Source organism: Sphaerodactylus townsendi, linkage group LG08 (genome assembly GCF_021028975.2).
Source record: "Sphaerodactylus townsendi isolate TG3544 linkage group LG08, MPM_Stown_v2.3, whole genome shotgun sequence".
In the NCBI taxonomy this organism is placed as follows: domain Eukaryota; kingdom Metazoa; phylum Chordata; class Lepidosauria; order Squamata; family Sphaerodactylidae; genus Sphaerodactylus; species Sphaerodactylus townsendi.
This window is the reverse complement of record NC_059432.1, coordinates 67321444-67345757: the sequence shown is the minus strand read 5'-3', so window position 1 is coordinate 67345757 and position 24314 is coordinate 67321444. Positions and strand designations below refer to the sequence as shown.

Here is a 24314-nt window from a genome sequence, read left to right as displayed (position 1 = left end):
GCTGCTACCCTGCCCCACCTCTAGAGAGCTTTTTGGTGGTGCAGGGAGGCAAAAAATAAAATGAAACCTCCCCGCTGCTAGAAAGTCCTCTATTGGTCTACATGGACTTATGGCATCTAAAAGAATGGCGTGGGTTGGAGGCCTGGGCTAACGCGTACCTGGAGGCAATGCCATGGTGGAAGCCGGCTAATGTCAGCTTCATCCCTGGCCATACTTCCAGAATGACCCCACTATGCCGGCGACTCAGAGGGGTGCAGTGGCCACCCATTGGTGGAGTTGTCCCTCCACTGGGGTAGCTGCCACGGGAGGGCTAATCTGCTGATGTGGCTCCACACGACCTCCAGGAGTCTCTTCACCCTCCTCCCCATCTGGATCAAGCTGTTAATCAGGGGATTATTTAATTGAAAGGCAGAATATTAATCCTTAAATGAATTAAATAATAAAACCCCTGGATCTTCAAAAGACTTACAACATAAATTAGATCTAATTTGGAATATGTCCTCAAAGTAGTGAGTTCCAACATAATTTAGGGATTTGCTAATCACCAGCTATTCTACTGCTCTGTGGCCTCCCCAACCTAGCTGGTGAAGGTTGTTTTAATGGTAGTTTGGAGGCAATGTTCAGACATTCTCCATGGTGGTTTCAGGATCTATACTGAGTCTACCACATTTAGATTAGCTCAGGAAACAGAGGACATAAGAGCAGTGGTGGGATCCAAAAATTTTAGTAACAGGTTCCCATGGTGGTGGGATTCAAACAGTGGTGTAGCGCCAATGGGGCTGGGCGGGGCACGACGGGAGCATGGCCGGGCATTCCGGGGGCGGGGCATTGCTGGGCGGGGCTGTGGCAAGGACGCAGCCGCTGCGCCGGTCCTTGGGCGGGAAACGAATGCACGCAGGCGCAGGCTGCCACGCATGCCGGTGCACCTCCTGCTAGACTGCTTCAAGTTCTGCACACTACTGCTGAGGAGCAGAGGAGGGGTGTAACTAAGGCAAAAATCACCAATTAGTAACCCCCTCTCGGCACACACAAATAATTAGTAACCTACTCTCGGGAACCTGTGAGAACCTGCTGGATCCCACCTCTGCATAAGAGATGTCACTGGGTCACGAGTCATTAGTTTTCTTGCCCACACATAAAGGGCAAGGCACAATGGAATCAGACTGATAGTGTCTTAGAAGTCGATACCTGGTTAATGAAGGTGTATTAAAATATTAATTATCATTGGATCACTGTCTTCTTAAAAGCCAGATTGTCAAGTATATTGTTCCCAGGGGGGCAGCAGACTGATTAAAGAGGCTTGTATAGCTGCATTCCAGGACCATCTGGAAGTATATGCAAATTACAAAGCATTACACTAAAAGAGATAGCTGCAGGGGGAGGAGGTGCTTTGTTTTCTTACTACCATTTTTCCTGAGGGAACACCCTATATGCCGTAAGAGAAGTGCAGGTTAGTGAATGGAATACTCTTTAATGGGACACTATGTTAAACATAGCATACTGTGATGCATTTGCTACATACTTTACATATGAAATCAATAAACTCAAACTCTATCATTAGCTGTGTGCAACAGGATCCGCTATGGTATTGTTTCATCTATTTGTCTGCCTACAACATATGCCTAAACTAAACACAGACTTCATGCACTATCCCACCCCTCTATCCCAAAATAAAATAAAAATAATTATAGAGAGACATCTCGGAACAGTTTTCATTTTTCTGCATCTTGTTTTATTAATAAACCATTATGGAAACTTTCACATTTTTTCTATTTTCCATTTCTATTCAATCAACATTATTTATTGAGAAATTTCCACTGTCTTAAAATTCCCATCTGCTGAGCTTTATAAATCTCACCACCTTTTCCCTCCAGTCCTCTCTCCTGTTCATTTTCCAGTATGTTTGGAAAGCTGCGCCATTATTGTGTATATAATTACTAACACACTTGCCATTTTATGACTTGTGGCCACATTCCAATGTGGCCACAATCACAAAGTGAAAGGTTTAAAAGGCTAATATTTGTGCCTGAGCAATCTTAAATTGAGACAACCTAGTGATTTATTCATGTTATGAAAAAAATTAAGTTGGTGAAACTTCTACTGGCATGGAGAAGCTTCATCCCATGATGTGAGGCAGTCATTCAAGCACAGGCATAAGACCAAAAACACAAGCAGACCTGTTTTCTACCATGCTTATTTGATGTTTAGCACTAATGTAAAAGAGTGACATGTTTGTTGAGAAAAAAAATCTTCCTCAGAAGAAAGGATCTGACCACTAATCTCCAATCTAGAGCTCTGCAACATTCCAAAATCCGCCTTGCAGGGGTACAGAAGTCCGTCTTGCAGGGGTACAGGACTCACGTGTGAAGAAGAAAAACAGGTACTGCATCATGGGGGAGGGGTGTTCAGTATGCCTTTGGTTGAGCTGACCTACTCATGTTGATTTCAGGATTATCTCAGGATGTGTTGATATTAATATATATCTGCCATATGGCTTCTGATATTAGATATCCTAAATTAGACCTATGTGAACTAAGTCAGAACACCAAAAAGCCATGTCCATAACATAATCTCAATATAAATACAGCAGGCCTTTAATAAATATAAATACAGCAGGCCTTTAATCTAGATGGAATACAGAATATCCAGAGAAGCGCTTTTTAACAGACATTGGCCATTTCCACACAAACTGTTAAAAATGTTTTCAGGAAGGAAATAAAATGCTCCCTTCATGGAGTTCTGCGTTGTTATTGTTTTTACTTTGCTTTTGAAAATATTTTATTTCCAGTCTGGAAACATTTCATCTGAATCCCCTTTTAAAATGATTCTTTGGTTTGAAACATTTTCAAGTCATCTTTCCATGCTGTGCAGGCAACATTTTATTTTTCCTGCTGCAACTTTCACGCCACTGTGCCGACCCTGAATTTCCTCCTTGGTGCCATTTTATTGCGTCCCTGAGCTCATTCCATCCCCCCTCGCCTCTTTCATTTTCATCAGTTCTATGGGATTTCTTCTTTTCAGGGCAGGGGCTAAATCTTTGAACTGTTGAATACACATAGCTATGGAGCATTGCAGCTGGGCAGCATTGAAGCAATGAAGCACTGATTCTACAAATACACTCCTCTCCCCCCAGAAGGGAAAAACACCTCATAGCAGCCAAGAATCTTTTTGAGGGGGTGAGTATGGACAAATATTGTGGGAAAGGAGGGGGGAATCAAAAATGTTTTGCAAACGTTTTGGGTGTTTTGTGTAGAAAAAGTCAGTATGAAGATGAAAATGAATACTTTTTTAAATGGGTTGACACTGCAAAGTCTGTCAGACAAGAATAGTACAGAACAGAAATACATTCACCTTTGCCCCTAGAGTACATTGGAACAAGACATGTCTACCATTCCACTTCATTCTGCCACCACAAAGGCCAGACATCGTACAGATTCCCACTGCTGCTGCCTTGATGAAGAAAGACCAATTTCCATCAGTGAAGTGACAGGGAATCTCAGTCTTAATAATAATCCTGTCCTTCTTTTCACAGTCCCAGAAGGAAGATTAATCCACTAAGCTTCTCAGCTCCTAGAAATGATACTCACAGGCAAAGAACCGTTCTTAGTCATCCTCCTTCTGATGACAATCAGAAAAAATGCTGGAATTGGCTTGCTATATTACAAGCTGAATTTGACCCTCTGATGTAGCTAGCCAAGAGCTGTGCTGGTTGAGAAAGCGCACTGCTTGTCCCCTTTTGTTTACACCATAATGGCATCATGAAAAGTACCATAGGAGAGTACAAAGCATTTTCTAGAAGAACTTGCTCTGAGGGTTGGACTGGAAAAGCCACTTCAGAAAAGCAACAGAGCGGAGAGAAATAGTGGTAGTGGTTTGGGGTGGCTGAAAGGAACTTTTAACTTGCAAGTTTAGAAGCCATATTCTTGGTTTCTTTAAGGTTTGCCCATCGCAAACAGCACTGCTGTAAACTGTTCTGTAGTGTAATCCTAAACAGTCACACCCTTCTAAACACAGGATGCAACTCTGATTAGGGTTGAACTGCTGAATTGCTTGAGTTAAATAAAAAATCTTAAGGACCTGGCATTTTTAGCAATATTTTCTTGTTGAAAAACTATACAAATAAGTATGCCATCCCCTTCATTTGCCTGTCCCTCATCAGTCCAAAAAGGAAGATAAATACAATACTATATCTGAATGGAATGTTATGTAAGGCCCCTAAAGAATATGATCCAGATGAACAAAGGAGGACATGCTTGCTATTTGCTCCAATTAATTAATTTCTTTCTAAATCAGCTCAAAGAACCTTGATTATTTCAACACCTTTCTAATACTGCCTAAGGCAGTTTACACAAGCTCACATTCCCCATTAGCTATTGAACAATCTGTCTCACTAACTAATCTCTCATACATCCTCCCCCTGCAATCTGAGCTTCTTTCCCAGAGAAGAAATGAATCTGCTGACTACAGTCTTCCTTCTCACTTTTCTCACTAGAGTTATTCCCATAAATAGACAAATAAATAAAACTGAGTATCACAGTTATACAATTTTTGTCCCTTGTTCTGATCTGGTAGTTCATCACAAGAAAGAAGCACATGGTGTAATGAGGTACTATCCTGCTGCCATTTACACCTGTGCTGGGGAACTGCACAGCTCCACATTGCCCAGGAGCCCCTGCACTGGCAATCCTCCGCTGCAGGAGCATGTGTCAGTGCTGATGGGGGTGACCTTGGTCGGCATCCTGAGGTCTTTAAGCCTAGGAACACCCCCTTAGGCTGGTAGTGACTTGTGTGAAGTTCATGGAGGTGGACAGGGGAATTTCAGAGCAGCTGGGAATATTTCCTTCTTTTCTTGCAGCATACACCGCTGGGAACCTCTTTAGCAGCAATGGGGCTGTCCTTGGCTGCCTTGAAACTATTCCCCGTGTCATGGATGGGATTGTGAGAACCACTTGTCACTCATTTGGGGAGAGGTCTAGGATGTCCAGTCTTGATTGAACTTTCTTCAGCAACAGCTGCATCAAATTATCTATTCTTCTCCATCACTCACTAATAGGATTGATTAATTTTATTCCCTGCCTTGTGCAAATGTTTTCCATTTTCCATTCCTTATACTTTTAACACTCAAGTAACTCTCTGGGCCAAACACAATTCCATTGTACTAATCAGAATCCTGGGACGATATCAGATCATGTTTTCCCTCCCCACCCCCACTCCGGCTATTGGTTATGAAGCCAAACAGACAATTGAAATTATGGCCACTCATGTGGTTTTGGAAATTAATTGCTGGTGGATTCACACTTCCTTGAAACAGCAAAAGTCACTAAATTCAAATGTTCATTTTAGCAATTTTTTAAAAAAGCTCTTATGCTTCTTTAAAAAATCAACATCAGCCTCTCTACCTGTACATTTATTTTAGCTTCCCTCTACTTGGTTAAGTGGATCTGTGTATATAATGTTCTTATGCCAATAAAGGTTCTTTGTTTGTTGTCAATTTGTAAAGTAAGATGATCTCTGCGACGTGTCTGACACATTCGTAGCTCATATAAACTATAAAATGGTGTCATAGGTCTTCCTTATCTCCCCTTCTCTAGGAATGCAGACAGAGGAAAAGTATCTAGCTGAAAACACCATAGCTCTTAACATACACAAACTGAAAAGTAGAAGAAGCACTTGTACTTCTGGGTTCCTTTAACATCAGTAGCATTTAACTATGAAGAGATATGAACTGAACAGAGAGGTAAAAAGAAAACTAGCCTTATTGAGATGTTGCTCCAGATGAAGGAAGAACATAGTTCAGGAGGGCATTTTTGTAAAGGGAACTAAAGCTGTATTGTGGGGTCCCTAACACGTCGCCGGAGGTCACCGTGGCACCTACCATCACCTTTCCTTGCGCACACCAAGTGTTTTTAGAAAATGAGTGAGGTCAGGTGGGTCTTTTGCCCGTCAGAACTTCTGGTTGATAGTGCAGATGTTAAAAAAATGGTTTAGCGGCAGCTGCTACCTCAGCACAAAAGTCTTCACTCCATGACTGAAGACAATCTGTACAGGATTTAAAAAGACATCCTTTGAAGCAGAGGTTCTCACTGAAATGTTCCTATTAGAGTTGTGAGTAATGTAATTTGGAATGCCTGACATTTTATGATTGGCTCTGGCTGCTGCAGCAGCCATTCCATGGTTACATCCACCACTCTGTGCCAAAATTCCAAAGATGTCTGCAAGCTCAGAAAGGTTTGGAACTTTTGATATAGTATAATGGAATGGAGGGTGCTTTTTTAAAAGGAAGAGGATTGCAGTATATCCCATGGTTATATGAATTATGACGTGTTGCATTACATTTTATTTTTGCAACTCCTTTTTTTACAGTGATTATGACATATTTTGTCTGATGGCTTTCTTTCCATTGTTATAATTTTTTGTGATCCTGGTACTACTGAATTATTTGTTGGATGTCTCATAATGTTTAACTGCATTGCTTTACACTACATCATTTTCCTTGAGTTTCATTGAAAAATAGGGGCTATAAAATAAATAAATAATTGTTGGGGGCGGGGGGGGGGCAATATTTTCCTACTGCTTCAGGAATGGCCAGAGTTATTTTCAAACATGACATGAAGATGAAACCTCCCCTCCTTCCCCAAACAGATAAACCTCAATGTTTAAAATGTTTTCATTTAAAAAATAATATAATTAAATATAATATCAATATCACTGTCAATCTGCAAGGAGAAAAATGTAGACAGAACAGGCAAAAGGGAACTCCCCTGAATTGCATGATTTAGGGAACGTGATCTTGATCTCTCTCCCCCATACTATCCCTGTAGTAGAAAAGAGCAAGAGTTTGGCAGCACCTTAACAAAATTTGGGCAAGGTATGAGCTTTTGTGAATTTCTTCAGATCTATATATCCTTGTCCCAGAATTCAGGATGGGTCAGCTACTCTCCTGCCATCAAGAACAAAATTTTACGAAAGACTCCATTTTTTCTTTCTCATTTGGGAGGCAAAACACAGAATGTTGGGGAAGGGGGGGAATATTAGGTTTAGCAGCTTAGGAAGACCATTTTTCAGTCCAGAACATTTTTCAGCAGATGCATAAGTAAACATTTTGTAATGCTGGGAATGTATCAATAGATGAACAACTAGATGCTTCAGAAACTGCACCTGTGTTGATGCCCAGAAAAGTGGTGAGTGATCAAACCACATGGGTGGGGTTGATTGCATGGGCCTTCCCCACAGAACAGACACTCATTATTAATGTGTTAAATCCATAGTTTAACCAACCCCCACCCATTTGACTGGGAGATGGTTTTGAACCTGTCCTGAATGTCACTAATGGGTGAACTGCTGCTGAAATGAGGGGAATCGGAAGCCCTACTTCATATCTAGAAATCAATATACAGCCCTTTGAATCAGCACCAACAGATGCCACAGCTTGGTAAATGCCTTACCATGGTGTCAGCAAAAGGTGCAGTGAGATTTCCCATTCGGATGTAGATTTCGTCACCTAAAGCTGAGCTAAATGGAAGAACTGTACAGACTACAAGGAAAGCAGAACAATGGGCTGCAATCATGTGCACGCTTTCCTTCTGAATGAAAGATATATATTTCCTAATACCTGTGGATTAGTAACTAGCAATTGACATTTGAGGCTCTGAAAGGGCTGATTTGTACTTGGCTACTGGAGAATTAGTGAGAAAATGGATCCAGCTTACTTGCCTGCTGATACCGGAGCTTGCATGGAACTCAGCAGGGAGAAAAATACATGTAAGAAATAGCTGGCAACTTCTTATCCAGGGAACAATAAGACACTAGTGCAGCAGTCTAAACAAGACATGATTCAGTTAATGAGGGCTGACGGTGTCAGGGTGAAACAGAAGACACTCCCCCATCTCCTATAAAAAAGGCAAAAGGAATATAATTGCAGTAATCAGCTCTTGCAGTTAATACAAGAGTTGTCACGGTGGTTTCTGGCAGACCTTGCATCAGACGAGTAATCTACACTACTTAGTGTGCCACAAGCAAAGAGGAATGAGAAAAATGTACTGTAGTGCAAGGAACAGGATTAGTAAGAAACCCCCCAAAAAAGCAAACAATCCATGTTGCCAACTACTGGGAAAGGTAATTTTTTTCCTTTTCTTTTCAACCATAATATTTACCAAATAGCATTTGTTTTCTATTCTTCTATTTCTAATAACAATTTCAGCCTAAAGAAGCACAGGTCTACCAACACCAATGTATACTAATTTCATCCGAAAATACTCCAAAAAATGTAAATAAAATAATATTTGATCTGGGCTCTACTTGGCTTGTCTTTTGATTTCTAAGTCTTGCTCAATCCCCCCATGGCTGGGATCCCTATGGGCTAAATAATGGTTTTTGCTGGCATAAGTCTATACCAGAATGGTGGGTGTTCCTGGCCCAAAAGGGCTTAGGAAACTAACTAATGTTGGTCATGCCCTTGGGAATGTCCCATTTTGTGCTGGGGCCTGTGTTGTGCTCCCTGCCCCATTCCTGGCACTGGTGTAAATACCCTTTATACTGGCACAAGTGGCATTTATGCTGGTGGTGAGGTTACTCTGCCTCCACAGCATTCTCACAACTTGTGGATTGCACTGTTAGTCTGCTACAGGTTTCATTTCATTCAAGAAATGGAGTTTCACTGCCCTGATGTAATTAAGTTTTTCTTAAAACTGTAGAATAGGAATTGATAGTCCAGGGTACTTCACATCCTGATTTATGTCAATGATCTAAGCAGGTCATAAAACAAGCATTTGACAGATGTTCCACAATTCTCTTTTTTCTCCACTTCAGAAGCACTTCTGCTTCAGCATGAAGCACTCTTGGCTTGGTAAGATGGAGGCTGTGTGGTGCTGTTAGGTCCACTGTAGCATGGGGATACTTTTTTGTATGTGTGTTAATACCAGGATTTGTAGCTGTCTTGCAAACCTACTGTCTTACAAACCTATTTGCTATGGCTTACCTATTTGGTGTAGCTTACAGAAAATAAGCGTCATCCTTGAAGAAACCACCATGCATTAACTTTACACAGAAGATGCGGCTGAAATAGCTACTCTACCATGGTAAAACCTGTGAAGTGGGTTAGGCTGCAGGTGTGTGACTTGCCCAAGGTCACCTAGCAAGCTTCTATGGCAGAGCAGGGATTTGAACCTAGGTTGCTCAGATCATATTATTCTTACATTCTTCATCCACAGTGAAGAATTCATGCCTTGATGTGCACAGGAAAAAGTAATCTCCAAAAAGACATTTTGCTCCTATGACGCAGATACAACAACAAAAGAGGAAGAAACCCAGCTTTCTGATCTCCTCTTCCAATGTCTAGCAAGGAGGAAGAAAGCCTGGATCTGAGCTTGGTTCCATCCCCAAACCATGCAGTAAGTATACCTTTAAACCCCTACCCCGCACCAGTCATGGTATGCAGCCCTGAACACAAGCATAGTTAGTAGTAATACACATTCCGAAATACTGCTTTAGCAATATGCCTCAACCTAGATATGAGAAAAGAATATGTGATATTGTTTTGATGACAGTTGTTTAGGGAATGTAGTTGTGTTGAAGGCATAAACAAAGCACTTCTGTAAGTGCTGATATATTAACATTTCTGCATTTTCGAACTGAAATGTGAATTAATCTAGTAGTGTGAAAAAAATCACAACAGCAACAAATAGCACAGTCCAAAATTCATTACTAATAACTTGTTGGCCAATATTAAAGAGCTAAGGATCACATACACATTTTATGCACACATTTTAAAAAAGAAATTACACGTCAGTTCACATGATAGGAAGGATTCCATATGGTATCCCCCCACTGTTTTACAATACATGGTTTACATTTAGTTCAGTAAATGTAAACTTCAAGGGCAAAGGGCATACACATGTACAATGAAGTACCTCTCTCTTTAAAAAATTCAAACATAACAACCTGGAAAGGATTTAACATTCCATTCTTTTTAAGGAAGTACGCTTTGAAGGGAACTTGTGCACATATTTCACATTTGTATTTTGTACTTATACCAGTCTTACAACAGAAGTGTAATCACTACATAATAGGGGAAGAGATTTGACATGCTGGAAAGAGAGACACTTTTTTAAAAGCTTCCAATTATACAGGCATCGAGGAAAGGGAATTTGGTCTCAGGCATTAGAGGTGTTTACAGGCAACATCTGAAAGTGCTAGTGACAATCACACCAAATAAGCACACTTCTGTCACAGTTATCCTACTTGTATTTCTGTGATTAACACTGTGTTAGCTACTTTCAGGACTAGTGTCAGCATACTCTGAAGGGTCCACTGCTGCTGCCTCCCTACTCATGCATCTCTTCTGATGCTGGCACTTATGTTTTTCCCGTGCCTGATTGTGAGTGCTTATCACTGTGCTCCTAGCCACATAGGCCAACTTGTGTTTCTGGAGAAGGATACATGGGTGGTGTACAAAGTATCGTTCCTTAGGGTTGCCGGGTCCCCCCTGGCCACCAGCAGGGGTTGGGTTGCCAGATCTAGGTAGGGAAACTCCTGGAGATTTAGGGATGGAACTCAATGTAGTGCTGACAGTGCAGATTTTCATATGAAACCAGCTATAAGGAATACTCTGCAAAGATTGTAGCCTGTCTGGCAACATTTCTGCTGCCAAGGATATCATTATCAATAGTCACATCTGTGATCCTAAAGCAGGGATCCCCACCATGTCGACAGTGCCTACAGTGCCTACCATGGCACCCGCCATGGTAGGGTCAGGTGGGACTTCTGTGCAGCAATGCTTCTGATTGGCCACTAAAGAACTGATTGGTTGCACAGATTTTTATGGTGCTGCTTTGGTAGCAATTGCCACCACAAGGATCTTCACTGTATGACTAAAGGTAAGCTGTGTTTGCAACAAAATATTTTAAATATTGTTTATTTTCAAAGGCATTCTGTTGAGCAGAGCTTCTGCCTGAAATGCTAAACAACTACGGTTAGAGTTATGCATGATCTCACTCCCTAACATTCTGTGGTTGGCTCTGCCTCTTTGCAGCAGCCATATTGTGGCTGGGTTGCCACCCTGTGTCACAGTTCAAAAGGTGCCTGCAGGATCAAAGATGTTAGGAACCCTAAAGACCATCTGTGCCCTCGATACAAAACAAGGAACACGCAAGAAAACTGTTGCTTCTTACCTTCTCAGCAACTGGGACTATTTTTATTGTTTCATATGTCTCATATCAAAGACTTTAATGAGGGGTAGAGAAGGAAACAGTCTCTGGGCAAAGGGAGCATATTATACAGGGCATAGGGTCAAGTAGCTAGTTTTGTTTTGTAAATGCTAGAGTGTCCATTATGCCATATCTGGTTTTTACTGTAAGTGATGAGAACGCACCAATTTGACACTGACATGCCCTCTACATCCCATTCCCTCCTGCTAACAAAAAGAACAATGATGTCCGGAGGTCTCCAGCTATAGAAGGAAGCCTGAAAAGCAAAAAAAAGTACAGTGGAAGGCCGACTTCAGAAGTTTTGTCAGGGCTCCTTGGCAATGCTAAATGATAATGGGCAGTGACTAAGCTGACCAGGTATCAACACACAATAATCAAACAAGTACATACAGTGAAAACATATATGCCTGGGATGTCCCCACACACATAAATTAAATGATAAATGCATGTTTGAAGCAAAGAGAAGCCATAAGATGTTAGAATACTGGGATAAAGCTTTTATGGATAAATATAACAGAACTTGAAAATAAAGGATTATGCTCACAAATATACACAAGCTTTTTAAAGCTACTGGCACACATTCTGATCTGATATATTTAAATCATACCTCAATATAATAACAAGTGGGGCACAAAAAACCAAAACACTATATGTCCTCTACTTTATTATGTAATATGGGAAAATTAATTGTGTTTATTTAATCTCTATTGGTGTTATTTCCCATACAACTCTCCACAAGCAATTGCCTGACTAGACAGATACTGGGTAAAATGAAGAATAAAGCTTATTGCATATGCAAATACATGTGTGAATTTGCAGGAGGAGAGTGGGAAGATTTGCAGCTGAGTAGGTTAATGATAAAAGCTCTTGCATTATTTTGCACCCAAGCTATGCAGCTGAACACGTTGGAAAGCTTGAAGGACAGGCAGAGAAGGGAGAGATTAAAAAGAACAAAGACATTTTGGCTTCTTAAAATGTTTCTGGCCAGCTTGACAGCCGCATTCGTTGCAAAGCCAGGTGCCACAGCGTGGGAGTTTTGAATGCACGTCTCCTTCTTTCCAGGCTGCCACCCTGAACCATTTGGGAAATGAGACGACTGGGAGACGGAAACCACAGGAGGGAAAGGAGAGGTCATTCCTCTGACTTGGTTTGGGGATCTGAATAAGAGGGTTACTGGTATTGTTGGGAGGCATGGAAAAAGAATGAGGACTGTATGAACAAACAGACAAATAAAAAAAAGCAAGGAAGCTAAAAATCTACAGAAGCAGCAGGCACCCCTTCATTTTCCTTCCCTTTTTTCTCTTCCCCATTTCTTAAGAAGCGACTAAGCACTTTGAAAAGGCTTTTTGTCAAGAACCTCTGTGCAGATGGCTTCTGATCCCATTCGGAAGCACTGTGGTTCTTAATACAGCTGTCACTTACACTTTTCTTGCTGCTCTAACAAAAAAAGGGGTGGAAAATAATACTAATAAATTTCTGCCTAACGGAGCGCACTGCCACTGACAGCCACCCACTGGGGATGTGGGCCTGCCTCGGACACCCTGCGGTCTCCAAGAGAGGCCCAGGGTTTTAAACTGCTTTCTCACCACATTAACACCCTGCTTGGCAGAGGCAAAGCAGAAGAATCCAGTGCTGCCTATCTAGTCCCCAAAGTTGTCAGGAATCAGAACCTGGACTCTTCCTAGAGGAAATGAACAATAGTCTCACTTAATGCAAATGTGGAAGGGGGAGAGGATCACCTTAAACCTCCCCCTTGGTGATTACAAATAGATAACTGTAAAAGCCAAGGCCCATCTGTGGAAGCTGAGCAGACTATCCCAGTTCTGCAGGATCATCCATAACCCTACTTTAAAATCTCTGCGATTTAATGTCTCCTTAAGGAGTGTCATTACTTTATGTCCATTTCTTTTGTTTACCCCTTCTCTCTCTACCCAGCTGTTTCAGTTCTTCTGAGCTCTCTCAGGGTGTTTTTCTGAGGGGGGAAGGGAAATGAATGTGTAAGCCCCTTTGATTCTCCTATAGGAGAGAAAGGGGGGGATATAAATCCAACTCTTCTTCATCACATATTCTCTAAAAGCTGAATCTCTTCTTACAATTTTTTTATTATTATGGCAATGAACATGCTTTCATTATTACAAAATTTGAAAATTCAATTGTATATACAAACATACAGTGCTCTACTGTGAATTCAGGGTTTATACAGCCGTGTTGCAAAGTGTTTAGAAATGCTTCAGAAACAATGCCCTATCTCAGTAATCCCAACACTAACATCTACAAAGGGGGATGACAACAGTATTATTATCACCATATTTTAAAGGAGAATGTATTTGTTTGTTTAGGACTTTTTACACCCCCCCCCCCCTTGTTGAACAAAGACTCAGTCTGGGCCATCAAATGAGTTCATGGCTGAGAAGACTTGTACCAGTGAATTCCAGGTCATAAAATTAGCTTAAGCATCCTGTTACGCCAGTTCACCATTATTCCAGTTCTTAGGGTTCTATTAGAAAAGATTCTGTACTACAGTATTATATCTGGATGGGTATAAATATACCTTGCATGGTAGTAATCCAACAGCAGCCAGTAACCTCTGAGAGTTTTCTATGAATGTGGATAAGAAAAAATATGCTATTCAAACTGAACTTGATTCAGCTATTTAACATGCCCTTTCAATTTTCTAAAATATACCGTGAAGGTCTAATCTTCCCTGAGGGACTGAGCACTGGACCCTTCAGTAACAGTCTTGGGATTCCAGGAAAAAAATGCAAATTAAACAGAAAGTTTAAGGGCATAAAACACTTAAAGGCAGCCCAATCCAGAGGGGAGGGCTGAAGTGGTTCCTGAAACTAGCATGGAGCTGCACTGGTGCATTTGCCCACCCCGCTGGCATAAGTGGTACTTATGCTATTATGCTGGCAGGGAGTGCAAATGCGGAGGTGGGTGGACACCCCAAAGCTCCATGCCACCTGACCCAGAAAAGACTGCCACTGATGTGGAGCTGCACTGTGGTCAGGCCTGCCTAAAGCTGGACTTCAATGTAGCTGGGCACAGGCTAGGGGCATACCCAGGCTTGAGCTGACTTAATCGACTTCCACTGGGCTATTGCGCTGGGAATGCCACTGGTGCAGGCCTTGGGTGGTGTAAGTCTGTTTTGTCCTATGAAGGGCTTTCAGGTGTCTGGGGATTTTCTGGTGTTTGCAGCCTTCCTGCGCTGCCTGGAAGCATGCCACAGGCCACCTTAGAAGAAAGTCCGGGCCTAGCTCAGGTCCAGTCTGGTCATTCTCTGATGGTTTGGGCCAATTGGGAAAGGTCCAAATGCAGGCCCAGCCACCCTAAGCAAGCCTGTGCCTAGTAAGAGCTGGGGAAGGTGGGGCTCAGTCCAACAAGTAGAACAGGGGAGGAATGCCTGGATTGGGCGTGAGTTCTTAGGGCCAAGGGTGGAGCCCTAATTGCGAGAGGATATAAAAAGGATGAGGGCCTGGACAGCCAGGGAAGATGTACCCACGTAACTAAGACCTGACGTAGGACCTAGCAGCTGTGGGAAAGGGTTACTGGAAGTTTAAAAGCCCCCCAAACCCTGTCTTAGGCCAGAGGCAGGGCTCCTCAAACACTGGGAAGGGATGCTACAGGCAGCAGCAGGGTCCAGGGGCTTGACAGTATCCATCTGTTTTGCTGAGAGAGAATCAGCTGCCTCAATTTGTAAGTGAAGGTAACAACAGCAAAGAAATCAAATGTGTTTCTAAAACTTTGATATACAAGAATTGTATAACCAGTTCCCTGTCTGCTTTCTGAATTTGGAAGGTGTTTGAAAAACTAGCCTCCAATGAAATATGCTAGTTGATTTTTTTTATCCATGATTTTTAAATTCTATTTCAAAAGTTATGTTTCAATGTTGCTTCCTCCTTGTGTGCATCAAATCCACAAGTTTTGTCACAGCTTTACTTTTCATTGCATTCATTCCACTAAAATGAACACATTTTCAACATTATTTTAAAATCAATTGCATATAAATGGCATATAAAGTGCACATGTATAAAATGCTATAAAATGTAAATGAAAAAAGGCATCAGGAACATCAGCCACGACCAAAAGTGGAAAAACTTACAACAAAACCTGAAATTTAAAAAAAAATTAAAAATATAAAACAGGGCATATTTGTATATCACTATTTATAATGTAGCATGGAAGATTCACTTTGTGCTGGGGGAGACTCACATGCCTTGCTATACATGAACAAGCCTCTGCTTATGTTTAAAGGGGATGCCCAACTGTACCCTAAAATGTGTCATCCTAGATGAAATGGAAATGGAAATGTTAACTTAGAATAATATTACTGGTATGTCAGGTTTTGATACCTGGACGACAGGTTTCAGTTTTTCCTTTCTGTTAAAACTGGCAAAAACACTTTATTCATATACTAAAACAATGCATGTGTGTATACAGTGGTGGGATCCAAAACTTTTAGTAACAGGTTCCCATGGTGGTGGGAACAGTGGCGTAGCGCCAATGGGGCTGGACGGGGCACAACAACGTGGGCGGGCGAGATTCGGGGTAGGCATTAATAATTTTTCTGTTACTGTAAAAAACTCTTACTGTAAAAAAAAGTTCCTAATTTCCTGCTGGTATCTTTCTGTCCGTAATTTAAACTCATTCTAGCAAGTCCTATCGTCTACTGCCAACAGAAACAACTACTTCTCCTCTAATTGACTGCCTGTCAAATACTTAATACTTTCAAATACTTACTTTTGTTTCTAGAAATCAAAAGAAGGAGACTTTACCATATTTCTAAAACAGGTTTTAACAGGGAGAATGATCCCGTTTTTCACCTTTCAACTCAGCCACACATATAGGAAATAGGCAGGATCCCAGGATTTTGACCTAATGGAATTTAACGAAAAGCAGACCATTAGTAACCTCCCTCTCTCGGCACACACACACAAATCATTAGTAACCCACTGAACTGGCAGGAGAACCTGCCAATCCCCCACCTCTGTGTGTATATATTTTTCTTAATATCTCTCAGAATGGGTAAGTATCCCTATTACCAGTGCAAGGGAAAGCCCAGTTACCATTGTCCTCCTTTTGACAGACAATCAAGGCTCATGATGCTTCCAGGATTCCGGTGCACTTCTTGGTTTTAATATGTAATGCACCAGGGAATCCCAGTGCTCTCTTACTCTCTCTCTTGTGATGATGTCACTGTTTCTATATTGGCATGGTAGGGATCAATGATCCCCTCTTTGAAGGACAGAGAGTCATGGATGTATCAAATACAGCATTTTTTATGGCACACAGATTGTAAATTACTAATTTAGAATGTAAAATCCTTTAATAGAAAATGCCAGTTTGCTTTCCAAGTGTACAATGGTAAACACATTTAGCTGAAAACAAATTCACTGAAAAGAATTAGATTACTTCTCCTGGCTGTTACAAATGAAAGGCATTGCCTCAGATGCTCATCTTGGTTGTCACATCAGAGATGTCTATGTAGAAGATTACATCAGATCAGAGCATGATGAATTATGGTTTATGTGAATCTTTTACAGACTATGAACAGGGCATCATTTTACACCTGCTCAGCATTCCCTTATCTATACCCTTTTTCAGGATAAAGACGGCACCAGATTTGGGAATTCATCTGCCATTTCCTGGACCATCATTGTTCTGGAATGATCCATTTGTGTCCTGGTGCCTATCTTGTTCTGTCCCCTAGGCACTAGGACCTAAGCAGAGGACTCTAGAACAAAGATGGTCCAGGAAATGGAGGATGAATTGTCAAATCTGGCGTCATCTTTATCCTGAAAAGGGTATAGGCCTCCAGGGGGAGCAATAGCATAACTGTTGTTTATTAATATAGACATTACACCAAACAATAGTTAGCATAAACACTGGTTTGCCAAACCACTTCAAACCAATGCTTCTGATTCTAGTATGCCAGTCAAATAATGGTATGCTAGCCAAGTCATTGACATCACTTCAAACAATGGTTAGTCTTCCATGGTTATACTTCTGAACTGAGTCACCACAATAAACACATAGTTGTTCATTGCCCAGAGAGTCAAGTTTCAAACCTGCGATCCTCAACTTGCAACCAGTAATTACAGCTGAAAAGCAATGTTGTACAACCAAGTTTTCCAAGGAGAAGAAATCCTGGAATAGAATTCTGAATAATAACCTGGAAAACAGTCTTAAAATGTAGCACTCTGTCTATTGAATTAAGAAATGCATTAATATAATGGCTGATCTTTCCAAAGTCTCATTCAAACTCAAGATGGGCATGCATTTTTAAACTAAAGTTTCAGAAGTCTCCAGCTAATTGTTAGTTCAACACACACACACACACACACACACACACACACACACACACACACACACACACACACACACACACACACACACACGGTTCTGCAATAGTTTAAATGAGACTATTAGGCTTTTTCTCAGCAAGAGAGCCTTTACCTTGTAAGCTAACTGACAAAAGGTCCAAGTGTGGCAGTCTGAATAAGAGAACAAGCAGCTTTTCAAAATGAAATAAAACTGGGTAAAATTAATTGAAAGGTTGTATAAAAATCTCAGTCTTCTATATAATGCAGCCTTTTGAAAAGAGCACATGTTAAAAATACCAAGTTCTTTTCAGTTCATTCCATTTAACAACCATAATTCCTAACCTGACAGTTTTCAGTTACTTCTAATCAAAACAGCATAAACTGAATGAATGAAAAATTCATTAAAAAGCACAAATGTGTGCTATAACATGTAGCACCTGTGACTAACTTTAAGTCAGTTTAAACCATTCTTCAACCCTGCACCGTTTTTGCATTTTATGGACTGGATTGCTCTGTAGACATGTATTACCTTTAAAGCCTTTCATGACTTACTTGATGACTTCTCCCTGTATCAACCCATACATTCCTCGTGTCAGTTCTTGTTAAATATTTCCTTGCATAGATAAACTGTCACATGCCTTAACCCCATTGTATGTTTTTTCTGAAGTAACTCCCCCTTATGGAATGGCCTTCCGGAACAATGAGAAAGTCATTTTCCTTGCTAATTTTTAGATCATGTAAGGCAGAGATTTTAGGCCAGGTTTCTGTAACATGGATGCTACAGGTTTGTTTTAGATTATATACCAATCTGTCATTGTGTTATTGTTTTTCTTCTTGTTGAATGTGTTAGCTACTTCAAGCCACCTTTTTAAATAAATACATATGTGGACATATGTGGCCACTTTTTACTTCCCTGGGATTTCCTGAAGCAGCATCTAGGCTTTACCTACTAAACTGGAAGAGAACCATAGCTACTAATATAGTAAAATCATTAATATACCCATTCAGAAACAGAAAACCACCCATGGCCACGTTTGGGAATATTTGTATGCATGTTACATGTGTCCAGTCTTCTGTTCTCTTCAGTGATATCCAAGTAGAAGTCAAACTGTTTATTTACTGAAGCAGATTGTGAAGCTTTGTGGAAGAAGGAAGACAGCATAGATTGCCTCTGAATTGCAAAGTCCTGTACTGCTCAGCAAGTTTCCATAATCATTAAATTGTTTTTGAATTATTTTTATTAACTCTTGACCCAGAGACCAGCATATACATCGTTCATTGTGGCCCTTAGAGGCAGTTTCCATCTGAGATAGGTTCTAAAGCATTCTAAACAGTTGATACTCAACAATTTTAAGTAAATGAGCATCACAGGTAGAGGTGAGAACTCCCAGACCCTACAGGTCACCAGACTTTGTTGTGGTGGGCAATGGGAGTGAAAAGGGAGTGAAAAGGAGTTTCCCTTTCTATGGAATTTTTCAGTACATTCTTCCTACTGTTACACAACTTTCTGCACCTGATATACACTTTCAATTAAATGTCTGCCCATTTATCCACAATTAGGATTAGAGCTAAACTGAATGTTCCCCATGTACATTTTTACCTCTAAAGTTTCACTGGAACTGGTTAATTCAGCCATGCTATACTGGTTACAGAATATGTAATGGCTTTCATTGATACCAAACTGGAATAAAAGGTTCATTCATAGCTGAACTTGAATCTTGCAAAGTTGAACAGTTTGACTCAAACAGAATCCCCACTAAAAGATCTTAACACATACAAGGGAGTCTTCATATTCTTCTGGAGAAAAAATAATACCAGTTACACTATCTGCTTCTATCTCATATTAATTACAATTAAATTTCTTTTGTTCTATCTTAGGGAGCAAAACTTAGCAAGTAGAGTTTGAGAATTTTATGCTATGGACTAAATCTCTAAATGGTGAGCAGAACAAGTTGCATATCCCCACCATCTTTTGTTATAGGATGTTAGTCAAGGCAATATCGGTGTCTGAAGGGTGGAGGGATATGCATAGTTAAAACATGTCACCATACCTAATAATTTATGTCTAGAGTTTGTGCTGATGTGAAAATTGATTATAAAAAGAGAATACTTTTGTGTAGACATTTTAATTAACAATGAGAGTAAAGCAGGTGTTTTGAAAGGATATGAGAAGTTAGTTTTCAGAGTGGAAGGAACACTAACTTCAGCATGAGAAAGGTACTATCATTTAAATGTGCATAATTACCATCCGTTCCACCACTGAGCACATACAATGAATGTGAAGGAGTGAATGACAGCTGCCTGGGATTAAGAGAGAGAGAAGAGAAAAGCCAACTGATTCCAAGTTCCTCCCCTTCCATAACCGGCAGCTACTAAGTATGAGAAGAGGAATGCATTTTGCAAGACTCAGAGCATCTTCACAGTGAATTTAATACCTGACAATCAAAAAGGAAAACACAAGAGTGACAGGCTGAAGTGCAGCAAATTGTGGGGAGGGGGAAGTAAGACTTTCTAGCTTCAGCTTCTGTAACAAATTAATTCAATGGGAAGATTTTTGGCATTCCTTCCTTCAAATCTATCCTTGGAGAAGCTCTGCTTTGAGGATAAACAGAGATACAGCCCAGTCAGTACTCTTCAAAACACAAAACGTATATATAATGTGAAGGTCTTTGTAGTACTACTAAATAAAATTCATTAAGCAGTAAGGGGATGGGTAAGTCTCCAATTAAGATTATAAGCAAACAAATGGAAAATATTTAGAAGCATCCTGAGAACAAACACAGTGAAAAGGACAGCCAGGTTGTTTCCTTAGAAACAGTATTGGAACTATTCCAAAAGGACAGCCAGAAGCTAGAACTGCATCCTGTTAAACTACTCTTATATTAATGAACAAAAGAAATCAGCCACAAAAAGTTTTATTGGATACCATACACTCAACTATGCTCAATTTAGTACAAAGATAAGGTAGACTATTGCTCAGAATCTCTTGGCGTAGTATTTGGCATCAAGTTCACTGCTAGTATTTATTTTCACAGACGATCAAAAGCATAGCTATTTTAAATGTTTAAACTTGACAGAAGCTTTTTAGTGGCATAGCACTCAGCCATCATAAGAAGAGGTACAACTTCCCAGTCCAATGGATTTTAAAAAGATGCAACTGTTTAGGATTGCATTATAAGTGTCCAACTGGAAATAGATGCTGAGTGAGGAACTGAACCGTTTCTTCACACATGCACAGGGAAGCATGTGATACCTTGTAAAGGTGCTTTCTTCTTTAAATCTGGCAGAGTTGGCATGGGGTACACCAACAGAAGCAAAATATGGTTACAGGAATCATTCTGGTATTAACTGAAAGTCTACCTATAGGACTCTGTTATTACTCTTAAAGTATATTCTTCTGATTTATAAATATTATATAGTAAAGTCTAATAAATAGAAGGATGAAAATAGAGAGATCAGAGTTGGAAGGCTTAGAATGCTGGGCAGTTCCTGGCCCTTCAGAGCTCCAAGACAGGCAAGGCAAGATTACAAACAGTAGCAGGTATCTTGTACCCACTGGATGACTTGCATAGGCTCCCAATATTTTGCTTTGTTATTATTACTTGAACAGCATATTTCACTGTCTTGTTGAATCTGACTGTAGATGGGACACAAAACTAATGTAAGAGAATGTGCTGAAGCTAATGAAAAATATAAAATTCACCTAGTTCAAAAGAAATACATGTATTTTGATTTTCAACAAATAAATAATTGTGTTTTATAGCCAAATAAAGATTCTTGAATTGAACGTAAATCTCAGTGTATTAGCGAATATCATATATATGTAAAAACAGCAAATGCACATAAACCAAACAGATATTCTGTTGTATCTCAGTAGCAAAATTCAAATATTCTGTTACACTGCAGCAAATATAAATTTTCTACATAAACACAATAAGCAGTGGCTCAGACACTGTCTTATACCCCAACAGGCTTGAGTACCAATACAAAATATGAGTAAATTTTGGGTTCAGAATTTTTAAACCTGGAATTTTCTGGTAAAGTCAAATAAAGCTGCTATCCATTGGTTTTATTCAGCAATTACTGGAAATATTAGGCTACCCCCCCAACCCCCCCCCTTTTAAAATTGTTCAGTTCTCTTTTCCCCACTGCCATTTTCCAAGTTCTAAGAGGCTTGAGAAAGAAGTGCTGCTGCTTTCCAAGCCCTGGAGGGCATGAAAGGCGCGCACGTGTGTGTGTGTGTGTGTGTGTGTGTGTGTGTGTGTGTGTGTGTGAGAGAGAGAGAGAGAGAGAGAGAGAGAGAGAGAGAGAGAGATCCTGTATGCAGGGCTGAGCTAGATTAGCCCCACATGCAGGACCAGGTGGTCTCTCCCCCTGCCCTTGCTTTCCAAGCTCTGCAGGACTTGAAACCATCTGCAGGGGCCAGGTTCTCCAAGCTGTGTTGAGCTTGCTCAGCTCTGCATGGAGATCTCTCTCTCCTTCCCCGCCTCTGCTGGCTCTCAGGCCCACATGGGCTTGGAAAATGGTGGCAGAAAGGAAGGAGATTTAAAAGCCAAAAAAAGCTGAATGTTCAGCCTCAGGTGATATATCCAGCTTTCCAAATACACCTGGATTTTTAAACTGGAAATAGAAAAATCACCTTTGGGTTTTTCCCCTATGATTCAGGTTTACTGAATCACCAAGCTATACCAAAGGTAAATTGTTCACAAGTCAAAAATATTGCAAAAACAAATTTTCAGCAACACCCTGAGTGATTTTCTTACAGTTTCAAAAAGATTTTTTTACATAAACACTCCACAAAGGGAATGACACAAGCACTGTCATGTACTTAAGTGAATCTTTTACAAAACAATAAGTACTGCAGAGACAACTTTTCAAATACATTAAGAAGTTTTCTTGCAATTCAGTGAAATACAGCAAACAGAACTCTGAATTAAAACAACTTTTTCGAATCCTTGTGATTCTTCCCCAGTGTTTTATTTAGAGAGCATACAGCCTTCACAGGGACAAGGTCATTCCAATGCAGAGTAATTCCTTATCACATTAACTGTATTATCAATGAGTAACACTCTTTAACTCATGACCAAAAATATCCCTTTAGCAAGGTACAGCTATCCTGGCCGGAATGTCTGATACACCGAGGTATCTTCCCTGGCATCCAGAGGGAAGAAGAAGAAGGTCTGCTTCCCCACTTCCTGTTTAACTTCCACGAAGATGTACTTCGCTCTCCCTGTACCCATCTGCAGAACTTCTAGTATGCAGAGAGTACAAACAAAACATTTGCTCCAAAGAACAGCTAGGGAAAACCAGTGCTTATTTAGAATTCTCCAAACCAGTGCAGCAAAAACACTGCATGGAAAAAAGACATCAGGAAATATCTTCTACTGAAATATCTCTGTTTCTACACTTTTACTACATTGAAAGTTCCCATATCACTTAAAGTGTCTTGATCTTTCCGGATTTTCGCTTCCTTCCAAACGTGAATTCAACTTGGTCTCTCAAAATCATACAGTTGTCAGAATATCAAACATTAACAACCATTTCTAGATTTCCTCATCATTTATATTGTAATAATGACAATAATGGCTGGTTATTCCCTAATGTCAATGTATGTAATAAAGTACTTGTTATTACATTACTCTTTCTGCAGCAGCTCCAGGTTTTTTCTGATGTGAAGTTCTGTTTTTTGTTACACATTAGACATGTAAGGGGAAAGTTCTGACAGATCAAACTCTATACAAGGCAATCCTGTATATGAGGCACTGAAGGCTCCCATACATCAATTTAATAATGGAAATCCAGGAATCTGAAACCCTTAAGAGGCACATTTCTCATTATAGCCTAAAGGAATGCTCTCAGTGTCTATTTCCATCATAGCAACTTACTGTCATTTATTTCTCAAAATTGGTCAAGTGGGACAAAACATGGAGATGTATGTATTTCAGGAGTTGTAAATGGGTAGTTTTGGAAGTAACAGTTTGTGTTGGAGGAAGGCACTGAAAATAGGCAACGTACCATAGTGATGAAGATCATTTGCAGATAAGATAGGCGTGTAAAGATTAGACCTGCGTCTTTTTTTTAAAAAAATCCAAATTGATCCCCCTTTACCTTGTCAGGGTACTTGAGTCTTAAATAATAAACACATTTTGTTACCATACTCAGAACTTGTTTTCACAACCAGTATTCAGGGGGTGCTGCCTCAGGGTTGTTAACCTACTTTAAATGGACAAGGAATACCAGAGCGTTTCATCCATCTGTCTTTACTCACTTGAGTCAATTACAGGTCACTATGTTAATCTAAGGATCTGTGAACTCCACCCACAACAAAGAACAAACCTGTAGTAGATGGCTGATTAATTCTGCCAGGATGAAATCAGACAAGTAAACACCTGATCTTGCCTGATATTTCTTTCAGCACACTTCAGTTCTCACCTTGAACATGTAAACAGGGCACTCTGAACACAGGAAATTATGTTCAGGCAATTGTTGAACCTATAAAGATCCTCTGGCACTATTTTGGAAGAGCCCATACCTTAAAACCATCAAGGAGGATTCAACAACCAAAAATATAAATTCCATTAAAGAAATATAAGAACATCTTGGCTCCTGAAAAATGCTTGCAAAGTTGAAAGGAAATGTCTCATCACTTGCTATACTCTTTTCTACCAAAAGAACTCAGGAGACGTGCAATTAAACCACCACATCTTCCTGGACTTTTTTCATGGTGGAATGGTCCCCCAAGGTCCTAGCGCTTGCCATTCTGCCCCTTCCAATTCTCCAATAGTGT

At 40.3% G+C, this 24314-nt stretch overlaps 1 protein-coding gene across 1 annotated transcript in view; it reads right to left on the bottom strand.

Moving 5' to 3' along the window:
• HS6ST1 (heparan sulfate 6-O-sulfotransferase 1) overlaps positions 1-24314 on the bottom strand; it is a 222183-nt gene that overhangs the window by 66898 nt on the left and 130971 nt on the right. The window contains 1 exon segment of the mRNA XM_048506772.1: positions 19029-19034. Coding sequence (XP_048362729.1) covers positions 19029-19034 — 6 coding nt within the window.